At 39.3% G+C, this 23289-nt stretch overlaps 2 protein-coding genes and 1 long non-coding RNA gene across 5 annotated transcripts in view; 2 read left to right on the forward strand and 1 right to left on the reverse strand.

The window, feature by feature from the left end:
- The window catches only part of LOC140581488 (uncharacterized), a 169002-nt gene extending 159349 nt beyond the window's left edge, over positions 1-9653 (reverse strand). For both annotated transcript variants that reach the window (XR_011984566.1, XR_011984567.1), the window contains exon 1: positions 9484-9653. This is a non-coding gene — a long non-coding RNA (uncharacterized lncRNA). The remainder of the gene's footprint in view (positions 1-9483) is intronic.
- rgs1 (regulator of G protein signaling 1) lies at positions 4919-8012 on the forward strand. Of its 2 annotated transcripts, none has more exons than XM_023806582.2 (4): positions 4919-4964; positions 5381-5460; positions 6199-6365; positions 6563-8012. In XM_023806582.2, exons 1-4 carry the CDS (start codon positions 4954-4956, stop codon positions 6737-6739), a joined length of 435 nt encoding a protein of 144 aa, XP_023662350.1. In that variant the 5' UTR covers positions 4919-4953; the 3' UTR covers positions 6740-8012. The 2 variants fall into 2 exon arrangements, with proteins under 2 accessions (XP_023662350.1, XP_023662351.1); XM_023806583.2 differs by having other exon boundaries at positions 4924-4964; positions 5399-5460.
- An 11667-nt stretch (positions 9654-21320) lies between the features above and the next one.
- On the forward strand, positions 21321-23289 carry LOC111841004 (regulator of G-protein signaling 21-like). The gene is made up of 5 exons (XM_023806422.2): positions 21321-21456; positions 21648-21707; positions 21816-21877; positions 22058-22224; positions 22323-23289. Exons 1-5 carry the CDS (start codon positions 21422-21424, stop codon positions 22506-22508), a joined length of 510 nt encoding a protein of 169 aa, XP_023662190.2. The 5' UTR covers positions 21321-21421; the 3' UTR covers positions 22509-23289.

Genomic DNA, 23289 nt, shown 5'->3' on the forward strand with positions numbered 1-23289 from the left:
CGTGGGGAGAGGAGCAATTAGAGAAATCCAAGCGTGTTTGAAAGCCGGAGCCCCCAGCGTTTCGGATTTGTTAAGCGTAATACCAGCGGGGAAAATGCACAATATAAGACTTGGCTCCCATTAGTCATTTTTATTATAAAAAAGCAAGCATGGTCTTTTCCTGAATTTTTATCATCCTTTTCGTGTCAGATGGTTTGACACACACTAACCATCTTCACGCTTTTGGTTTGCTAACGAGCCTGAACGACGGATGTGTTTCACTTTTTTTTTTGCAGCACTTGCACCAATAAAGCAAGTCGATCTGCTTCTTATCTTTTGCGGCTGATCTCTTTTTTTTCTACGTCTGAACCCAGTCCATCGAGATAAATCAAAAGATCACTAGGATCTATGAAGAACTGCTCCTCTTCTTTGTCTTATTGTCTCAGTTAGACGGCATTTTCGCCCAGCACTGCCGCCCTACACGTTCAGCATCTACCTGCTTCTGCTTCCCTCCGTTTGAAAGCATGCGGTATAATGCACATATTGCCGCCTAAATAAAGGAATCATCCCCACAGCAAATGGAGGAATCATTCTGAGCCCCACAGCAGTGCGACGAAGTGACAAGGTGCTAAGAAGAGACACAGCGCCACCCGGTGGCTGCTGTCGGTGCTCCGCGCTGAACTCCTTATGTTAGACTGACACTATGTGGCTCGATCTATCCGCGTTAGGGGAGCTGAAACAAAGGCAGCATCAGCTTTAGGGTAAAATAAACATCTACTTCACTGAATGCATTGGGGAGGAGATTCATTAAATCTGTGATGTAATAGAATCTGACCGTGTTTATAATGGTCATAATGAATTATGTAAATCTTAAATCTCTGCTGTTTTATTGAGGCAGTGAAAATGCTAATGAGGTCTAGAAACCTGTTTACCATTCTGCTCAAAAGGGAAGTCGATTAAAAAAGTAATCATCCTATCCTATCACTGTATCAGTCATGCATTCATACAGACCCCCCTTCCCTCCTATTAATAACCCCCCGAGCTCAGGCTTCTTAAAATCGCCTTTACACACACTTATAAATCGTCATGGCAATGGTAACATGACGTGCGTCAGCCAGGCAGGCACGATGCGTAGCGGGCTGGACAATATGCATGACGCCTCTGCTGCACCTATTCAATGTGCGCCAATTAGCGTGTCTCCAGACTACAATAACAGCTTAGCGGCTGGTGCCCTTAAACGCCACAGAGATGGCGATGCTTACTACTCATGTACATATGTAATGATTACCCTACAGTCTGTTTTTGTATAGAATCATGCCTTGTTTTGCTATTGAACAGAAATAGACCTTCAGTATACACACACGTGGCATAATTCTGAACCACACCTAAATTAATGTTTTAAGTGTATTACATTTTTTTTTCTTCATTTTGTTATTAAGATAATCGTAATGTGAAAATGGACCTGACTGTGAATATTATTAGATTAGAAACTGAACTACAAACTCACTAATTTCTCATTGTAAGAGCATAACCCTGCGATGGGGTGGCTGCGCGCCCCTTGGGTGTTATCAGGGTGGGCTCCGGACCCCCTGCAACCCTGAATAGGTTATGCAGTTACAGAAAATCAATGGATGGATGGATGGATGGATGGATGGATGGATGGAGGAGCTTAACCAAGTCTGTAATACAATGTTTGAGTTCATGTTGAGATCACACGTATTTTAGCATTACTGCATCCAAGAGTAAATTCAGAGAAATTATCCTCACTGACCATCAAGAAAAGACTAGCGTCATGCTGAAAACCACAGTGAACTTCGACCACAATTCTGCAGACTACGAAACGAAATCTAACAGCAGCAATTATGATCTAATGCTCTGATTTTATGTAGCTTTATACAACTCTCCAAAATAATCGTTTGGAGAGAGCTTTCAAAATCCTATTTCACCTGCCCGAGTTGAACTCACATGCATCTTGATTTCAATTTTGTACGTTGAGAATCTGACTACTGGCTGGAAAGATTGGTGCAATTATTTCACGACAATTTTTACGGTTGTTAAGATGAGTGGGTCTGATTTTTATTTCATTATAATTGTATAAGGCATATAAGCACACACTCCAGTTAATGGAATAAAAATGCACAGCATTTTCAAGATATATCTTGAATTTTAGAACTTTTGAAACCACTACAATGAACTTTCTCAAAGCATCAACATGAAATATGTTTTAAGATAATAGTAATTTTGATCATTGGACAGTGATTTAGATGGTTTTAATTATTATTATGTTGTACCTCCATTACCACTGTCCAATTTAATTTCACATATAATTTCTGTCTTCAGAGTATCACAGCTAATTTTGAAAGTAATAAATCTTTCTTAATGTTCTTTTTATAACATCTTTTCATGGCAGGAGTGCAGTTGGCACTTCAGTTTTTAAATTTTTTATTTTGCAGAATGCAGTCCTGTCTTTGCAGCGCAGATCTACCTGCTACCTGTGTAATTTAATAACATGAGGAGGCATCTGAAATCCAGCTTTTGTGACGACATTTGCCGTTTTATTTAGAGTTTTCCCTGCAGTGCTGTTGCACGTTTCTTGTTTGACCCGGCCCAAATCCGTGTTTTGGTGCCTTTTTACTGTCCGTCATCTATGTCTTCATTTGCAGATATGCCAAACATAGTTATTCTGTTAAGTTTGCTTGCTGTACCTTTGTACCAACTTCCCAGCAAAAATATATAGACTGAGCTACTTTAGTTATGTTCCGGTAAACCTCGCCTGCTTTAAATGAATTTTCCCCTGTAATTTCCATCTGGCTGTGAATAGTGGGAAGACTGGGCAGTGTGTAATGTTTGTGTTTCAGTTTGTATTTGGCTGAGCGGCTCTTCCCTCGCATTTGTAAGGAGCATGGATGGCCGTGTTATTTCTCTGTTGGCTTAACTGAATCTAACAAGAATGTTTGTCAACTCGCCATTCATTGCCAGCAATGTGTGGCAAACAATGACAAAAACAGAACAAAAGAAAGGAATGAGTTTAAATATACAGACGGACAAATGTGAGTGGAAAAGCTTAACCGTATAAACATGTTTTGTGGCGTTTTGGGAATACAGCTGGAAGACAGGCCGCACAAAGGCATAAGTAAGGACTCGTACACCATGAAAATGTGTGACAGAATCTCTTTGAAAATCAAATCGCCTGCCTTGTTTTTCATTACCGATGCAAATGGAGACCGCCGCCGCATTTTACATCACCTGGTGCCATTTCCATTTTCCATTCGTGCTCATGGCCACATGCGTCCGAATAGGAAAAGGGGGAATCGGTTTTAGCGTGATCAGTACGGACAGGTGGTCCCGCTGGCGGCTGCCAGCGCGGAACGCAGCCTTTTGTCCTGTCCTCAGTCATTTTCTTAAGCAGTTCACGGTTTCCTCTTAAGCAAAACTGAAAAAATAAGACTTCCTTTCCATGCAGGGAAAATATTTATCACAGTTAAATTGAAAAACATCCTGATTGGAATAATATAAAAAAAAATTGCACTTACTACCTGTAAAATGGGATAATCCCTTAAATGGGAAACTCAAACTTAGATTCATAACAGCACATGCATTATGTCTTTCTATTGCAAATTGTGAATATCAAGAAAATTGGATATTACAGTCTGGGTTTTCTTTTCTAGTACTGTACTATGAAATTGAAACAAGAAGAAATGTCAAGTGTGTGAAAATTACTTTGCTTTCTCTATCTACTGAAGCAGCACTAAACAGGAGTTTTTGATCAAAAGTAAGAAAAAAATGGATTAGCTAATAACCAGAAATTTGCAGAATTGTGGATGTCAAAAATGCGCATGATAAAATACTTAGAGATTAAATGTATGTTAGGATTATATGTTGCAATTAACCTCCCACTGTATGATGAGATTAACTCAAAATGTGACATACAAAAAGATATCCCTGCATTTATACCATATTAAAGAGTCTGACTGGTTGTTTAAGTATAGGGAAAGCTAATGTATTTCATCCCTACAATGTAAGACTATGTGTGGATAGACTAATATTTAATGAGACAGATTTATTAAGAACTCAGCTTCCTATTCCACTGGATTGTTTCATTATTTTATTCCACTTTTTGTTGAAGTTGTTTTTGTTGAATATTGTATAACATCAGTGCCTTCGAACTGGACAACCTTCTCTGACCTTTCCCTTTCCAAAACAAAAAAACATAGTCCAAACAGTGAAGGCTTGTTCTTGCCAGATGTAAGCATGCTTCAGCTCTTTCATGAATTTTATTCTGCTTTTGTCAAAAAAATTAGATTCTACCACTTCTACAAAAACAGCCAGTGAGATATATTGGCTTTTGTTCATTGTGTATTTTCACTTTTATTTATGGTGTCAAATATCATGCGAAATGTCTGTTATTTCCAGATGTAAAGTAGGTATTTAGAAGTGAACGTCCACCATTTTGTATGCCAAAAACATAATCATAATTTTTCTGTATTCTATTGAAGAAATTGTTCTCCAGCTGAGGTAATTGAAATTTATTTCTGCATCTGTCAATATCAATTTCACCTGTGAAAAATTTTGCTTACTTAGTGAGATTAATCAATTATGATGTGCAGAAGCAATTAATTGCCCTTGACGCCGTATATTTATAACCGTATGGTTTAACTGCTTGTTTATCTTATTTGTGGCTTTATGTTTATCTTCAGTGAAATATGAACGAGTCAGGAGAACATTCTATTACTCCCATTGTGATGAATGCAAATGAAATCACAGCCAAATATTCTGTCGAAGGTTCATCAGAGCTGCCAGAAAAGGAAGGAGGGAAAGGTTAGGATGAACCAACGATATTTTGCATACTAATTTCCATGTGTTGTTTTCAACAAACAAACAAGCTCAGGTCAGTCAGTGCACTTGATCTCCCAACCCCATAATCAATTTCAATTTTAGATTTACAGGAGCAATTGGAAGACAAAGGAAACAGGCATGGCAATAAAGTGAGTTTCTTTTTAAATTTCAAATTAAGCAATCTGTTTTTCTGACTAATCATAGTATTGTGTAAGTCACTATTATAATTCGAGATTTTATCTGTATAGCTGAGTACAGTCTGTCACGCCTTCTTTTATGAAAGCTTCAGTTTCTTAAATGTGGCAAGAATCAGTAGGCAATCTTTTTAAAATAAATATATATGAAATGTATTAAACTTCACCCTGCTCACATCATTCTTGATGTTTAGACTTTGCTCTGGAATTATAATTCGGGTAGCGTATATTCCGACATGAAAGGTTTGCCAGCAGCACCAAGCATGTAATATCATAAAGAACAGCGCAATCACAGAAGCAGGCGCTAGGTCACCAGAAATATCACTGCCGCTTTCACTCGTAAAAGATCTCAATGCTATTTTCAAGGGTAGATTTTGTTGCTTTGCCAGGGAGCCTCTGGATGACGCTGGCTGTTGGGAAGAGTCCGTGGACAAACTTTTGGAATGTAAATGTAAGGACACCTTTACAAACGTCCCTGCTGACCACAGCTGCTGTTTTGTATTATTCATTCTTTGTGTGTAACAGATCATCGTGATTAATCTTAGTTTTAATGGATACTTTTAGATGGGTGACATTTCATAAATGTTTCTGAAATCTGGAGCCATGAAGAGACTGAGAATTCTAATCTCATCTTGGGCTGATAATGTTTTTGACCATCTCATCTCAGTTTTTGTACATTTTCAGTTCTTGATCAGTATAGTCCTATTTTCCAATATGAAACATAATTTAATTTGAGCTACTTAAAATAATACATAATGATACTAAAACACTGATTTATCAGCCTATATTAAATATAATACTTCAAAGACCAATAATGTATTTAGGCAATAGATTAGGTATAGATTCTTGTTATGTTATACTTTAAATGTTTCAAATCCATGGAAAATGTTACAGCATAGCTAGATTCTTTAAAGGCCTTCTTTGAAGTAATTTATTATATGCAAATTATAAACAAACTAAAATGATGTGTGCTTTATTGTTTGTGTCTAAAAATGAGTTGCCGTTTTTGCCAGTATTTTTAAGTTTGCAGAGAAGCTTCTCCTAGCAACTCTGAATAAAATGGCACACGGGGGCCCAGTGTTGGTGTGAGTGTTGGTGTGAGTGTTGGTGTGAGTGTTGGTGTGAGTGTTGGTACAGGCTTGCGGTCGCATCAGCCGTCATTAACATCAAATTCACTGTTTTGGTGTAGCTGGTCAGATGGCTTTCCGGGAGTTCCTGAAGACTGAGTACAGTGAGGAGAACATCTTGTTTTGGTTAGCCTGTGAGGATTATAAGAAAATTAAATCCACTCCCGAGATGATTTCTACTGCAAACATGATCTACACTGAATATGTACAAACAGAGGCCCCAAGACAGGTAGAAACCCTTTACAATTGTTTTTTAAATATGCACAGATTTCTTTTCCATCTACAAATAAGAAAAATTCTGTGACAGATAAATGGTTGCATGGATGGATGGATGGATGGATGGATGGATGGATGGATAAATAGTGTCACAGTAAAGAATACAATGCAGCTATATACTGAAGTGTAATGGTTATTTCCTCTTTACAGATTAATATTGACTGTGGAACCAGAGAAAATATAACACAAAATATTTCCCAACCAAGCCTCACTTCCTTTGATACGGCACAACGATTAATATATGGTCTGATGGCGAAGGACTGTTACCCAAGATTCCTGAAATCCGACATTTACCAGGCGTACCTGACGCGTTCCAAGAAGAGATGAATGTGAGGGACGCTGCCGGAGAGATGTACAGACACCCTCCTGGCTCTCTCTATTTTACTCCACCTTTACTGAATTACTTGGTATTTACTCCGACCAACCTATCTATAGTTTTGAGTAATTCACGCCATGAGATAACAAAATATAAACATAGAGGAAAAGATCCTTATTTTTAGCTAAGAAAAGGTTGTGAAACGAATGTAGGTGTTTCAGTCTCCTCTTCAGAGCACGTTTGAGGGCTACATTAAGCATGATTCATTCACAGCTCCTTTACAGCTGAAACAGATTTTCTCATAAGTTGATGTTTCAATTTCTCTGATTCCATTTTAAAGTATAAGAATCATTATATTATCCCTACATACTTATTGCCTGGTGAGATATGAACCCATTTCCATTTCTTTGTCCTTTTAGCTTATTCACGTGTGCAAAGTATAGTCATTAATTTGTTTTTAATAAGTGCATTATTGTGGTAGCTTTTTGTTGCCAGTTTTCCCAGATGTGGTCATTTTCTTTAAATATTCTATTGTAAATTAAATCTGCATATTCTCTTTTCTAGTTTTTTTTCTTGCTCGGACCGATGTAAATACTCTAACCATGTCTCCAAGCTAGCCATTCGTGCCACTCCGTCTGTCTGCAGTCTTCAACCCCTTCAGTAAATATCCTCTGTCCCTCTTCTCGTCGTTCTTCCTCTTCTTTCATTTTTTTCCATCTCCGGTGCATTTGGGGAGGGGGGACAAGCCACAGAGGGGAAGTTTGTGGAGCGAAAGCGGCAGGAGATGAAAAATGAACTCGGTGGTGATTTCTGCAACTTCCTCAAGTGTCACCCTTGTGGGATGCAGAGCAGGGCTGCACAAAGGCCCGGCTGGGCCCCTGAAAAATTCTACTGAATGCCCCCCCCCCTACCAAACTAAAGCTACCACATACTCATCGGCTCCCCCTAGTGTCTGAGCTCCTACAAGTCTTCCCCTTTCTCCACCCTTAGGGGCAGCCCTGATACCAAAAGGAAACATCCCTTAATCACTGCACTCACCTTGCCCCCTTTTCCACTTGGGGTCGACCAAATTAATCAGGCCTGCGGTCAGCCCTCAGGGCACCTTCTTGTTTTAAACTGGTCTGCTTCTCCCCAGTGTGGGGACAACAAACTCCAGTCTTCCTTCCTCATCATTAGGATCACATCTGAATTTATGCAATTAAAGAGGAACAAGTTGCAAACGAGTATATTGCCCCGACTTGAATTTGCGGATGATAAAATGCATAGATAAGAACTAATATTGTGTGTTGCCTTGTTTGCTTATGAAATAAAAATGTAACATCTTTCCAGTGCGCCACGAGATTCGTTTAATTTTTTGTTTGCATGTGTTTCATTTTTCTTTTGTTTGTGTGCTCTGGGAAATATTAGGCACGATAAAGTAATTCCACTTTCACGGAAGTGCAAAGAAAGGAAAGCGTGTGAGACCGCAACCCAGTTTCCGAGAGGCACTTTAATCATGCTTTAGTCATATTCATCCTGTATTTGCACCTTCCATATCCCAGCTGTTGTGCGAGATCGCAGGTAGCAGAGTGGAAACGCTCCCCGGGGCTACGCCTTCCCAGCCGTCCCGTGGGCACCCATGCCGTGTGTATTTCTGGCTGCCTCGTCTTCCTCCTTTTCCTCATCTTGGGAATGGGTAGGATATATGGAAGGAGCATTTTCCGGAATTAGACATACAAATTGAGTCAGGGGGATGTGTGTTGTCTCCCACGCGGAAACCCGAGAAAGGACAGCTATAGTACATTAATGATGAACAGTATGACTGCACTCAAAGGGGAGGGATTTTCATTTAAATGCGAGGATGAGGGACATGAGACAGGAGGTGTGCTGCATTCCACCTAATCGACAGCTGTACGTCCCCCCCCTGCCCCCATCCCAGCTGGCCACTAAGTGCAGAATCCCATGAAATCCTGTAGTGGTGTTGATTTATTTTTTTCTTTGGCGGTGTGAGAGCTGGTGTTGGTTTCTAAGCGGCCCTAAGGTCAGCACAGACAGGGAGTGATTTATGGTCCGCGATGCACCGGGGGGGAAAGGCCTGCAAAGCCGGGGCAGACAAATGTACTGAAACCACAGGTGGCTGAGGGCGGGGGGGGGGCAAACGCAGCAGGGCAGGCAAAGTAGGCGGGCATCTGGAGACTCAGCCACAGAAACACAAAATGAAGGAGAGGAAAGAATACCTCGCAGTGCAGTGGGATAACCAGTATCCCTTCACCTCGCAGTGCAGTGGGATAACCAGTATCCCTTCACCTCGCAGTGCAGTGGGATAACCAATATCCCTTCACCTTGCAGTGCAGTGGGATAACCAGTATCCCTTCACCTCGCAGTGCAGTGGGATAACCAGTATCCCTTCACCTCGCAGTGCAGTGGGATAACCAGTATCCCTTCACCTCACAGTGCAGTGGGATAACCAGTATCCCTTCACCTTGCAGTGCAGTGGGATAACCAGTATCCCTTCACCTCGCAAGTATCCCTGAATAAAACAATAAATTCTCCATCAAAGGGACTTCAGTGTAGAACCAAGGGCATTAGATAGTTACACATATCAATTCACTATTGTCTATACAAAAATCATGCTTGCAACACTCTGAAAGACACAACAAGCATGCAAGCGATTTATATTAATATTAATGCATATGAACACGGCACAACAACCCCAAGGTGTATAATTTATTCGGTTTATAGAAACTGGAATATATTGTCGCTGAAACAAACTTACCTGCACTGGTAAGTACAAATCCCTAGAGACGCGGCACAGGATCCGTTTCTGAATTCTTAATCCGGACTTGATGCTTTATGGCAAAACTCGTGAACTTGGTGCAGAGAAATATATAACTTTTACCGGAAAACAAACAAAACACGTGTAGCTTATAAATAATATATTTTTATTATTATTATTTAGATATATTTAGTAGGTTAGGACCGATGAAATTAATGGGATTTGAGTCTCAGTTAATGGGTGTTTGTTATTGCTGGAAACTTCTGGAAGTATTCTGATTAAATGTAAGTCTGGCGCTTGCAGGCAATGACAGTATCCAGGATTTATTAAATTCAACAGTTTGCCAGTTTATGACAAAAACCTATTTGTGGATGTAATTCAATCTCAAAACATATAACCACTTTGCGGTCGACAACTCAACAAATAGTTATATTCATTCATTTTGAAGAGCCTGTGCTTCAACACTTAAACATCAGCAGTTAAAAACAATGTTAATGGACCATCGCTTTAGAAGCCACAGAGAATATACATATATATGAGAGCTTAAGGGCATATCTCTAATCCAAACAGATCACAACCTGTTGTTTAAAAAATGGATTGGCGCACAAAATGGTGCTGGTTACATTTTATCCTTCCTGAATTTTAATGTGTCATTCGATGTGTCAAAAGCAGAGTTAAAATTACACATGTGATTCTTGCATAATGTCCTGGCCCTATCAGAAGCTTGCATAACTTGTGAGGCGAGTCAGTGAGTCATCGACACCTCAGCTGGCCATGTCGAGAAGCAGCGGACGGAGAAAAGTTGTAAAAAAAATAAATTAAATATGAGTTTTAAAGAATGCGATGTCCTGTATGACTAACGACAAAAAATGCAACAAATATTGCGATGCTTACAGAACTGGGATCCTACATTAATGACCATCGCAGGTTTCAAATTGGTTACTAGGGGACTTGCTGAATGTTGCGAACAATTTTACATTATTTTGACTATGACTGGAGTCGTGAACGAAAAGTGCTGCGTGAATTTTTTGTTCTGAATCTGTTCATTAATCCTTAAAAACCTAAAATGTCTTATTTGTGCACTAATTAAGTTTTAAAATGTTACGCCCATGCCAATAAAACAGCTGCTGACACTGTCCTGGACATTATTACCACAGTGTGCTTCTGCTGTGTTAAATATGTGAAACACGAGAAAAATTTCAATGCCACGGTATTATGTTACGTTATACATGGGCTCTCTCTTAACAGAACATTTTCATGACTAACAAAAATGTTTTTCCTTTTGCATAAACAACTACTTAGCAGTGTCACAAAGTGATATAACACCACTGGTGATAAAATGCTTATAATGAAACCCACGAATTCTGACAAACTCCTAACATTGGAAGAATAGGCTGTGATCAGTCGGGATTTGGCCCAGAAGTTGACTGACAGCATGTCAGGGTGAATTGCAGAGGTCTTGAAAAAGAAGGGCCAACACTGAAAATATTGACTCTTTGCATAAACTTAATTGTCAATAAAAGCCTTTGACATTTATGAAATGCTTGTAATTATACTTCAATATCCCATAGAAACATCTGACAAAAAGATCTACAAACACTGAAGCAGCAAACTTTGTGAAAACCAACACTTGTGTCATTCTCAAAACTTTTGGCCACGACTTTATGTATGCATACACACACCAAGCATGTTCAGAAACTGAGTAATGAAATGCTTCAATTTGCCCAGTTTCAAGCCGCATTCACCCATTTGTTGTTTCTTTGTCCAGCGAGTATGACTGACAGATTTACCAAAAAAAAATAAAATACGGTCTTATCAACACAGTTCTTTCTACTGCCCCGTTGTGGTCAGTGGAGACATTGACTCCTCTGAGTGAAATCGCATAAACCTAATAAGTATGTTTGGACGAGGTAATTCGCTGCTTTTGTGATGTAGGTTTGGAGACCCTACTGAAGTAAAAAGTCATATGAAGATAAGATGCCCGGGACTCTCATATTGAAGGTTATGCCGTATGCGCGCACACACACACACAAACACTATAGCCTTCACCCTTTGAAAATACCCACCTTTATTATACGACGAAATTTGCTCACTGTCGTTGTTACACAGTTTTTTATAATTTCATATAGTAATATATGAACGATGGGTTGGCGCCCCCCGCGACTCTGCATAGGACGAGCGGGCTTAAAAAACGAATGGATGGAATACACAAATGATTATGTACCTTCATACAGCTGTATCTATGAATTGTCTACCGGGTTATCGTTTCAATTTTGGGTTTCTACACTAGATGGCAACAAAGGGCCGCAATCGTTAGTGTTCTAGAACCGTTCTTGATTTTTGAATGCCTTGATATTGAAAGTGATTTCTATACATGCGTTCGCATCAAGCAAGGGCTGAGAATCGGTGTTTGATGCTGGTACATATACAGATTGCAGGCATCAACATTAATAATTTAATTCAATTCTAAAATGCATATAAGTTTATTAAATACTTATGCATCTGGTGTATTTGTGTGTCTGTATTTTATAACCTTTAATGAAAGAGGAACATTATTACTGGGTAAAGTGTGCCATGTTGAGAGGTTAGAGTCATTTAAAGTAAATAATCTAAATAAAGTTCACTACATTTATGGATTATATTTAAGGGGTAGGTAGAATCTGGAGCATTGCTAGAGACTTTGGGGTTCATGAAAGCATTTTTTAGGCCATCTGTCACTGAAGGGCCCTTTGAATCATACTATTTCTTAGGACTGAACAAAATAAAACGTAGGTTACAAACCAACAATACATTTAAAAAGTTTTTCACTTCAGTTCTCTTACTGGTCATTTGACCACTTGGCACGTGATCGTTCAGGTGACTCCATGTGACTCAAGCAGAAGTGGCCAGACACTGTATGGTTTATTGATAGCAATTATCAGTTCCTGTGTTTGAAGAGTTCCTGAGCTTGATGAATGGGACTGCATTTCAGTAATTCCTTATACTGCTGACATTTTGCCTGGTTTGAAGCCTTGTTGCTGTTCTCCTTTCAGCTGGGCTGATTACCAATGGACAGACCACAATATGGGAAATGTGGGCAGTCGTCTCAGCAACAGCCAAGATGAGTTGCAGTGCTGTTAGGAAGGTGGACAAAAAGGATTCCAGAAGTAGATCACCTGACAGTGGGTGAACCAGGATTCCCCACCATCACACGGAGTGGTGATATCCAGAGATGTAGGAACAGGGGCTCCTGGGCTGGGAGGGGCCTCCCTAGAGACAGCTAATTACATAGCACATTGCAACGACAAATCTGCTGTATTCGTGTATTCTGTTCTTTGCACAGTAAAGTAAAAATAAATGAATTGTGTTTATTAAATTCTCTTTGTTGATATTATTAAATTAGACTATACAGTGAGCAGCTCAGTAAGTTAAGTCTCTGTGCCTGTGATCAGTAGATTGCCGGTTTGAGCCCCAGCCACAGTGGAATAGCCGCATGTCTGTGGGCCCTTGAGCGAGGCCCTTAACCCCCAGCTCTATGGGTGCCGCATGCTGGCTGACCCTGTGCTGTGACCCCTGAGCTCTGGAGAGCGAGACGGGGTCGACGAAGTGAAGCATTCCAATGTACCTGTACTTAGGCAAATAAACCTTGTTTGTTGTTTCTAAAATAATGGTAATACATTTTTCCATGTTGGGTGAGACGCGTTGGAGCGTTAGAACCTTAAACATAATTTCCTGTGTAATCAAATTAAGTTTGCCCTATGTGCAGCATTGGGCTTGACGACCTTTAACCCTATTGTGATGACATCAGAGCACAGTACTTGGGTACAGTACCCGGCCCAGGTAATACCCATACAACAAATCTCTAAGGAAACAACAAAAGTCCTCAATGCAAAGTGAACTGGTATTACTTGGCAAAATAGCTAGCTTACTCAAAACATAAATAATCACTTTTAGTAAATATAACTATCAAAAAATATATATTTAAAATGATTAAAATACCTTTCTAGGTGATCGTACACTTATAGCAGTTAAGTTGCATAGTGCTATGCTTAAGTATATTATTCTACATATTAATAATCTTATCGCCAAAATTTCAAAATTGTTAGTCTTTTTTAGATACGGCTCAGTCTGTCTGATCCACCCACTGTTATCGTTACATGCGGATATAATCCCATGAATTTTAAGCCAGACAGAGGGGCCAGTCCAGGGTAAAACAGTATCAACACACACCTGCACCCCCACAGCCCCAACCTCCCAACAATACGGAGTAATAGGAGCTCTGCCAGTTCTCCTGACACAAACCTCTGGGAGAGCAGTAAAATTCCCAGAAGCCCCTGAGATGTGTGACAGCAAGGTTACCTGCTGTGGCTCCATTTGCCAGTTAAAACGCTGTTAAATCACTTTGCGTCGATGGGGCATTTTTTCTGCCCGAATGCAACAGCAATTGCTAAATTTACATTCATAGCACAGTAGTAAATCCATTAATAATTCATCATTTAAAATATAAAATTACAATTGTACCCAGAGATACCTTCACAGACATCCCTCCAAAATAGGAAAAAGGAAAGGAATTTTAGTGAATTGCATTGTGCAAAAGATAGATAGATAGATAGATAGATAGATAGATAGATAATGCAACGCAGGTTATTTTAATTTTCTGGAATACAAGAAGATCCAGGTTCGTTGTGAAAAATCCAAAGAAAAAACAAATTCAATATTTGTGTCAAAAAGCAGCATATGTTGCATCACTGGGAATTAATTACATGGCCTCTTGTCATTATATAACAATATATTTAGCAAATTTGCATGGAAGCCACTGAAACCTGTTGTTCCAGCTCATTTTAATATCAAATTTTGCGCAAAGGAAAAAAAGTACTTTATTCCTCAAAGCTAGAGCACCAGTGGATTGTGTAATCATACGCATGCATTATTTATACATACCTACACTTTTATACATTTTCATACATACCTACTTATTCATACTCCCTTCAGATACATTTCCATGCAGGGATACGTAATTGCGCTCTACAGTGTATCCCCATGGCACTAAGGGGACAAACTGGATCATAAGGGACATAAGACCATTTTTAGAAAAAAGTCTCACTTCATCATACAATCTGGCTGAGACTAGTCAAGATGTTCCTTTACTTTCACAAGAGATCAACCAAACAGGAAAAAAACATCCACCTAGCTATAAATGGACTGGCATGTGGTACTGTAGGTGTCAAGATTCCATCGTGCTAATATTGTCAAGCACATTGTAGAACTTCACCCCCCCCCCCCAAAAGTCACATCGGCCTAATAAAAAGTCTTTGTAATTAAAGGATTGTGATGTTGTGTCATGCCATTCTGTATTAGTTGAACACAGACAGTAGGAAATGTGTCTTTCTGGACCAACACATGTGGAAACGTCCTGATGTTTTACCTCAGAACAGCGAAGTGTGAGAATCAGGAAAGTTCTCACCCGGTAAGGCTCTTGATATACTGCTCATTTTTTCGGAAGAATTTTGTAACATTTTGAAACATCCTAAGTTTGCAATGTGTGTGTGTGTCCATTCTCCATTTAATCATTTCAACAAGATCATTATTTCCTAATGCTGTAGGTATATGTACAAATCCCAGAGTCTGAGCAAAATGAATCATAATTACAGGAAATGCAACTGGAAAAGGGATAAAAAACACTTTACATTAAATGGACCTTCATAATGCATTCATTATGCATTCATAGAACATACATAAGCAGCATATAAGTATACCTTAACATGTCTTAAAGCATTGCATTCAAAATACCTCCAATGAACAAGATATGACAGTAATACATATTATATATATATAATAACAAACATTATAATCGCATAATCAGATAATGTTTGTAATTAATGTATATTGAAGCTGTTATGGTATGTTAGGATGTTAAGGTAAACTTACACGCTGCTACATGAATTGATGAATATTCTATGAATGCATTATGAAGGTGCACTGAATGTTCTATGAATGCATTATGAATGCATTATGAAGGTGCAGTTAATGTAAAGTCTTACTATAAATTTCATAGGGTTCTTAAAAAGCACCTTAAGAAAATAGTGACTGCCCAAAAGTGTTTCACATGGCTTGCTTCGCCCTTGTTACTGAAGTTCAATAGAAAGTTTTGAAAGGTATCGAATCTCAAAAATGAGGAATTGCAGGAAAATGCTTGTTTGCAAGCCACCAGGCTGCCAGGCCTGTCAGATTTGTAACCTGATCGTTTTTCGGATCGGCGATCATGCAAATCTGTGTTACATGGCGTTCCACCTGCAGGACACGTTCTTTGAGAACATGCCACTTTATCAAGAATGCGTCATTCAACAATCTGTCATCTAGCCGAAGAGTAAACCAAGCCACTGAGGTCTGTGCTAATGTGAGCAATCGTGATGCCATATTTTACCCTAGCTATGCTACAAAAATAGATTTCGCCTGATTATACAAAAGGATGTTCGTTCTTTCTGCAGTGATTGTACACCAACTTAATGCATGATAACCCATAATAGAACATACATTTATTCACCAAACAAACATTATAATTCAAGACAACGTGTCTTTTTCTCCCCATTTATTCAGGAGAATAGTTTACTGGAGGAAGTCAAGTCAAACACTTTACTCAAGTGTATAGTACAGCCCTGCTCTTGGACTTGAATTCACAGACTATAAGTTGCAACACTGGCCTGCTCTCTACTTTGCTTCTAACTTAACAGCTGCAGAAAGGAGGGGAATTTTTAAAATTTACATCAACAATGTCCTTTTGTATTTCTCAGTATAAATGATTCAAGGTCAAAAGAAACACTAAGGTTTCCTGTTCTTCTCTGGGTTTCTGCCACAATATCTGTTTCCATCGTAGGTGTTGTCTACTCATTTTTACGAAAGCTTGTAGAGAAGTTCATGCTTGGGACAAATGAAAGGAACCATGTCAGTGAAGCTATCAAGTCTAATGTTTTAATACTGGCTTCAGTTCATGTTTTGGTTTCATTATCTGGGAAGTTATTTTGTCAGTATCCTCTGCAGAGCCTCTGTAATACAGCCTTTTGTGTGTTAATTGGCTGCCTTAATTGATTGCTTTTTCAATTGATTCGATTTGTCCCGCATTCTTACATGAGGTGAAATGCGGGTCCTCTGAAGAGTGGGGGCCGGGGGAGGGAGGGTTGAAAAGGGGGCCTAAATGAATAAAATTAGCAGTTTGCTTCTGCTGGAATTAGTATATTGAGAAATGTAGGGATTACTCAGGGCACGTTAATTAATCTTAATTGTTCTTATGACATAATTGTATTGAGACGTGGGAAGGAAAAGTATGCATTTCTGCACAATTGCAGTGGAACAATACGTGACTATTTTTTGTTTCTATTTTAGGCTCACGGTACTAGTATTTTTGTTTATGTTTATGTAAAGCATTTTTGGTTTTGTCCCAAAAGTCATGACAATGCAATTTATGACACAAGCTTCTTTACACTTAAACAGAATGCCTACAATTACCTTTTATTATGATGATAAAAACAGATTTAGTCTTCTAAAGATAGAATGAAATGCAAACACCCTGCATGGAATTCTGTAAGTAGCTTTTTCTTACAGCTTGGCAAAATGTATTTTGGGATCAGTGGCTGTATAAATAGCTTTGAACAGCTCTGTTTGCCAGGATCTCAGTGAGAACAAGTGAGTAATTCTTTCCACCAGAAGTCTGCCAGACCAGTTTGTTGAAAGACCAGTTCACTGCAGGTTATACAGGTGCATATTCTGACAAAAGTTGTGCCAATGGAAAGAAAGGTGTAGCTCTAGGTGCGTTTACCTAAGCAGGTTGAATAAAGAGTCATTCATTTTACAAAACATTTAAGCTATGCATGCATGTGTTTATGTAACATAATAAAAACATAATTTATGCAATGAATGTTTGGTCTTGGGAAATTTATGGCTGCGTATTGAACTGAAAAAAATAATAGATGCTTCAAGGAATTCATGTGATGTAACAGCCTTGTCATTTTGTATGCAAATGGAAACTCTGCCCAATATTCAGAATAGTTTTGTATAACTTGCAGCTTAGGCAGAGCCCTTGTTTGCGTTAAATATTTGTCTTTAAATTCACATTGTAAATCTCCAAGTTGAATGCACACTCCTTCTTTAAATCATGAGAGATTGTCCTGAACATAAAGTCGACACTTATCTGAAGAATTCCTGTTTGTTCGCTGAGATCAGGGCTGTAGGGAGGCTTTGGGAAATACTGAGGTGGAGGCCCTGACGGTTGGGGGGGTGGGTCTTGTTAATCACATTACTGATACCGTCCCATTGATAAGCTGTTTATTTTTAGTACTTACTGTAAGTCAAACGTTAGTTAGCCTAATTTTTTATTCAGGTAAATATTGAGCTTCAAATTTTATTTTTAGCTCTTAAAAATTACCTCATAGCCAGCTAAGGCCCTGGGTGAGATACAGTGCATTGACCTTGGCTACCAACCCTATACTGTTGCATTTACTTTAAAACAGAAACTTTCATTGTAAAACTAATTTCTAATCTTAATTATATCTGCCAGCCAAAAAGTCATCCATTCATTCTCTAACGCAGCTTGTCCTATGCAGGGTCGTTGGCGAAACGGTCAGTAAAAAGGATATTTTTAATACTGACATATCTAGCAAACAAGTGATAAATAGCCATCAAAAAACAAGTGGTATTGGGTGATGATACAGTATGAAACTAATCATAACCTTGCACAAAGTGCCCAAAATAAGGCGGGTTTTCCCTTTTGAAGTTTCCCACAGATGTCTCTACTGGGGTAAAGTCGCACTTCCTGGCAAAAATACAATACCTACACCAGAGAAAAAGAGCACTGATTCGTAATCAAGTACAGTTTCGCCATAACTATAAATGCTGTAACCCAAGGCCAGCTGTTCACTCCAAATATTTGATGTCATTGATATAACTCCAGTTAATTAACACACATTATGACACACAGTCTCGTCACATTCCGGAGTTTCTAGTCAGCTTCACTGATTGTGCGTGAGGCCAACAGAAAAATGATATCAGATCCAAATCGGCCAAAGAAAGACCTTCTGAGGTTTCTGTCGAAATGGCCCTTTGAGGGATTATTACTTGGTAGTTTGTCATAGCATTAGAAATTTGAGCCCGGGTTTGTGTCCTGCCTGATACACTCATACCCATTATTATACATGCATATTTGCTACCAGTTTTCCTGGATGAATGACTATTTATTTATTTTTTTTGACTGGCTCACTAAATCTCATGGCAGTAACACAAGGTTAATGCAGGTTGTTTTTTTTTTCTTTTGTATTGTTGCGCGGAACAGCTTGAATGTTGGAACTTTGAGGTCCCTGCAAACATTGCCGCAAGCCAGCAGTCTGTACCTAATATGCTTCAGGAAGTGTGGCAATTTGGATGTACTGCTTTCTGGAGAACCATGGTTAGCACATCCACATAAAAAAAACTGCATTTTCCATTTGCACAAGTATGAGTACAGGTACACTGGAATGCTTCTTTCTGCATAACCCCGTCACGTTCTATTTCATGAAGGGCCCAACACAGACTTGACTATTTGACTGAGGCTCAAACTAGCAACCTCCAACTTACAATCTATACAACTTACAACAACTCATATATAGAACCAAAGGGTAACACTTTACTTAAAGCACTTATGTATAATGCATTATAGATACCACCATAATGCATTATAATAGCTCATACTGGTCATTATAAAGCATTATGAAGGTATATATAGTGCATTTTAGATCTGAGTTTAATAGAGCATTCATAATGCTTAATAAACATGGCTATAATGTTATGCCTTTCTACAAATAGTTATGTGTTTATAATGCTTTATGAATTATTGTACTGCATTTTGAAGGTATCTATAATGCATTATACATGAGTGCTTTAATTTAGCAGCATTTCCATCCCTTGAGTGTGCTCGAGAAGCCTGTAAACACATTCAACATCTCGGACATGAGCTCAGAGCCTGTGGTTGGCGGGAAGACTCTAGCGATGAAGTCCTTCATATGCAGACGCAGGATGTCACAGTCAGTCAAGAAAGCACCTGCTTCTTTCAGCAGCGCTCTGAGGTTTCTTATTCAGCCCTGTGTGAAAAGTACCAAAAACTGGGGTGGGTGACACGTAGAGGCACTCATCAGCCGTGCATGTGGTGTGGAAAGTTTTAAAGACACCAGTGAGAAATACAGAGGGACTGCCCCCCCATTCTTTTTTAATGCAAAGCGAATTCATTGAGATGTTTAATATTTTGCTTGTTTACATGGCACCTTTCTTTAGTACCTCCTTTTTTAAAGTGCGAACAGCAGAGTGGAAAAAGTACCGTCGTTTCGCGGTAAGCCCAACTCGGATGCAAAATAAAAGAGAATGTATACGCCGCTGACCAGAAAGCACAGCTGAAATGGACGGCGTTAAACACAATGGGAAAATCAGCATTGCAATTTAACACAAAGTGTGGACAAACTCACCTCCTTCATCGTGAAAATACAGCTGTAACACAGAGTGAAGAACTAATCAACAAGATTTACAGCATTACAGATATGCTTGCAGCTGCTGCTGGTGCAAAATGCACAAAAAATGCAATGGGTGCATTCTTCAGGCTGTTCTCAAAACCTGACTAGCAAATGGATATTTTAGTGTCTAAGAATAACTCCAAACTCCACTCTCCACATGACTGACATGTCTGATGGCTTATCTGGCCAATGCAGACCATTTTAAATGCATTTGCTTATTAGTAGCATAATCTCGTGATCATGTGCCCAAGGGTTTTTATTTTCTTTTTCAATGCTGCCTGGAAACTTGGTTTTCAAGCCCACAGTGGGAATACTGTTAATCAGTTCCTAGTAGCCAGAAAGCTGGGTTATGTAGCTCTGTGAATTATTGTTCTACGCAAAGAAGCCAGTTACATAGCACACAGCTGCATATTTTAACACCTCTTAATATAACTAAGGCTTTTCCTTACCAAAGCAAATTAACATAGTAGAAATTGAGGTTAAGTACTTTAATCAAGGGTACAACACCCTCTCCCCCAACAGGAGATCTCTTCATTACAAGTCTAGTTTTTCAACCACTGAACTTCATTATAATTTGGGCTGCTCTGTCCCATTGAGATGCCCTAAATGAGCCTTAAATACTACTCAATGGTTAATGGAGACCTGATTAAGTACAACGGAGCTGTGACTAATCGCCCGACTCTCTGCGGTGTCCCATGACCCTCCGCTATCCGTTTGCAGCCACCCCTTAAGAAAGGACTTATCGGCCAATCTTTCACTGTTTTCCTCCACCATAGCTATTGCTATGGCAGCAAAAGGGAAGTGAGAGATGTCTGGCCACAGACATCTAGAGGGGACTCAGCAGAAACTAGGAGGTTCCCATTGACCTGAACATGCAGAAATACAGCAGGGGAAATGTCTCTTTTAGCTACCTTGAAACAATCAGAAGTTTGGGAGATAAGTAAAAAGTTCATTCAGGAAAACTGCTCTGTAACCTGACCGTGAACCCTGAGAAAACACTCAAGGTAGAGTTTCATGAAGCCCAAAAACATCCTGGACATCAGACTAGACTGTGTCTAGAACACAGTACAGCGGCTTGTGCCTTGACAGAAAAAGGTCATCGTTTGCGTGCGCGTGCTGTGGTTTCCACAGGCATATTTGCATCCGCAAGCCCCCATCTGAACATCTAGCGGGGCAGGGAGGTTCATAGGCTGTGTCGTTACGTTAGCTGTGACGCAAAGCCATCATAGCATGGGCAAAAAAAAAAGCAAGAGACAAGACTTAACTTCCTCTTTTTCCTGCGGTTTTCTCTGTATAAAACATGAGACGACTGAGCAGTTGGCCCACAGAGACAGTGAGAGCACGCCAGCGGCTCTGAAGTAAAAGCCTGCCATCCCAACACAAACTGAGGTCAATTTCAGTACAGCTCAAAGGACTTACAGCATTTCAGCATGATTGCAGAAGATCAGAAAAAAAACAAATCACTGTGAGTTCAGATTACAAAAATTACAAAAAAGTATTCAATGTTTAGGCCACATAATGTAATTTTAAGCTATTCTTTTTAAGCAAGTAATGAGGCATTTTTTGCATAGGAGTTTGTAAGCTATTAGCATTGATGCATGTTTTAGTTGAAGATAACTGTTTGGAAGTTAATTCATTTCATTTGTTTGTTCTTAGAGGGAAGAACCTGGTATGTCACCTGCAATGCATGTTCTTCAACAAGCCATCCTCTGAAAAGTAAGTAGGGTCTAATTCATCTGTCAGATGAGTGCAGCAGTCATATGACTCTTTGACATCTACCACCGGCTACTCTGACTAATTTTTGATTCTTTGTATCCTCAACAGATTAAACCCAGAAGAAACATACATGTGGTCTCAGTCGTTAGACAAACTTCTAGAGTCAAAATGTAAGCACTTTGATCCAGTCAACATTCATCCTTTTCTTAATTTCGAATATTCTATTTAAGAATCCATTTTCATTTTAAGTGCTTGATACGTATTTATGCTGCAGAAGCCTACTGCCCTAATTGTGATGATTTGTTATACCAATTATGTTCTAATGATCTGATGTTCATATGTCTCCTCAGATGGAATGACTACTTTTCATACATTTCTGAAGTCAGAATACAGCGACGAGAACATCGAATTCTGGCTGACATGCGAAGACTACAAAAAAATAAAGTCTTCCTTAAAGATGAACTCCAGGGCAAAGAAGATATATGAACAGTACATCCAGACTGAAGCACCAAAAGAGGTACATTTCGAAGTTCAGACGCTTTTTGATGCACCTTCCATCAGCATAAGAATAAATTAGCTAGAATTCTGATGTTCCAATTGTCCTTCCTTGTCCAGATTAACATCGACCATCAGACCCGGGAGTTGATCAAGAGAAACATGAAGACTCCGACCATTTTCTGTTTCGACGAAGCTCAGAAGATAGTTTATGGACTTATGGAGAGAGACTCTTACCCCAGATTTCTTAGGTCTGATGTCTACAGGACTCTGTTGGAATCTGTGACTGATTCTGTCAAGAGTTGAGCAGGAAGCTCTCCATGCTGGATGTGAACTGGAATAGTTGGCAATTCCAACAAACAAGCAGGTGTGGCATGACCTGCACATGGCAAAATGGACACAACAGCCTCTCCTTGTTCAGGAGCGGGACTCTGAGGCAACGTGGAGCTGTTGTCCTCCAAGCAGAAAGAATTGGGACAGACATGGATTGGGACAGCACACTGCATACCCCACCAACGGAATTATCAATCTTGAGGATAAATCAACAATCAATTCATGACTAACATATAAAGGTATTTCCTAGTTGTTTAGATTGGGACTATGTTATGTACATCATCTATCAAAGTCATGAAGTTATGGGTCCAATTTCCAACACCAGGCTAGGCTGGTCAGTTAACTAGTGCTCCCATAACTGACTTGTCGTTGAGGACACATCACAAGCCTTGTGCAGTGCAGTATTATAGCTAACATGAAGACCAACAGGGCACTGCTTTTAACGATTGGAAGATGGATGGATGAATCTATGGGTGTCATTTTAAATTTTCAAAAAATTTAATTACTCAGGACTAAACAAACGAAGATATGTAGCATTTCCGGGGAATTTTGTAAAGCACCACTATTCACCACAAATGTATTGATACCTGATTTTCAGCTATTAAGCAACTGTAAAAATAATGTTTTTTTTTCTGGTGTGGGAGGATTTTATATTTTTCATTGTTATATATGAGATTTATGTTCTATTTATTTCTCCCGGATGTACATTGTCCCCTTAAAGAACACAGAGCACCAATAAAAATGCTGAATCATG

The sequence above is a fragment of the Paramormyrops kingsleyae genome, chromosome 21 (genome assembly GCF_048594095.1).
Source record: "Paramormyrops kingsleyae isolate MSU_618 chromosome 21, PKINGS_0.4, whole genome shotgun sequence".
Classification (NCBI taxonomy): Eukaryota; Metazoa; Chordata; class Actinopteri; order Osteoglossiformes; family Mormyridae; genus Paramormyrops; species Paramormyrops kingsleyae.

What these genes read in the sequence shown, in the direction of transcription:
- LOC111841004 (XM_023806422.2), top strand. Translation starts at nt 21,422, where the DNA reads ATGATTGCAGAAGATCAGAAAAAAAACAAATCACT. An exon ending in CAGAAAAAAAACAAATCACT is followed by an intron (nt 21,457 to 21,647) that starts GTGAGTTCAGAT and finishes GTTTGTTCTTAG; the next exon opens with AGGGAAGAACCTGGTATGTC. An exon ending in AACAAGCCATCCTCTGAAAA is followed by an intron (nt 21,708 to 21,815) that starts GTAAGTAGGGTC and finishes TATCCTCAACAG; the next exon opens with ATTAAACCCAGAAGAAACAT.
- rgs1 (XM_023806582.2), top strand. An exon ending in CAAACTTTTGGAATGTAAAT is followed by an intron (nt 5,461 to 6,198) that starts GTAAGGACACCT and finishes GTTTTGGTGTAG; the next exon opens with CTGGTCAGATGGCTTTCCGG. An exon ending in AAACAGAGGCCCCAAGACAG is followed by an intron (nt 6,366 to 6,562) that starts GTAGAAACCCTT and finishes TCCTCTTTACAG; the next exon opens with ATTAATATTGACTGTGGAAC.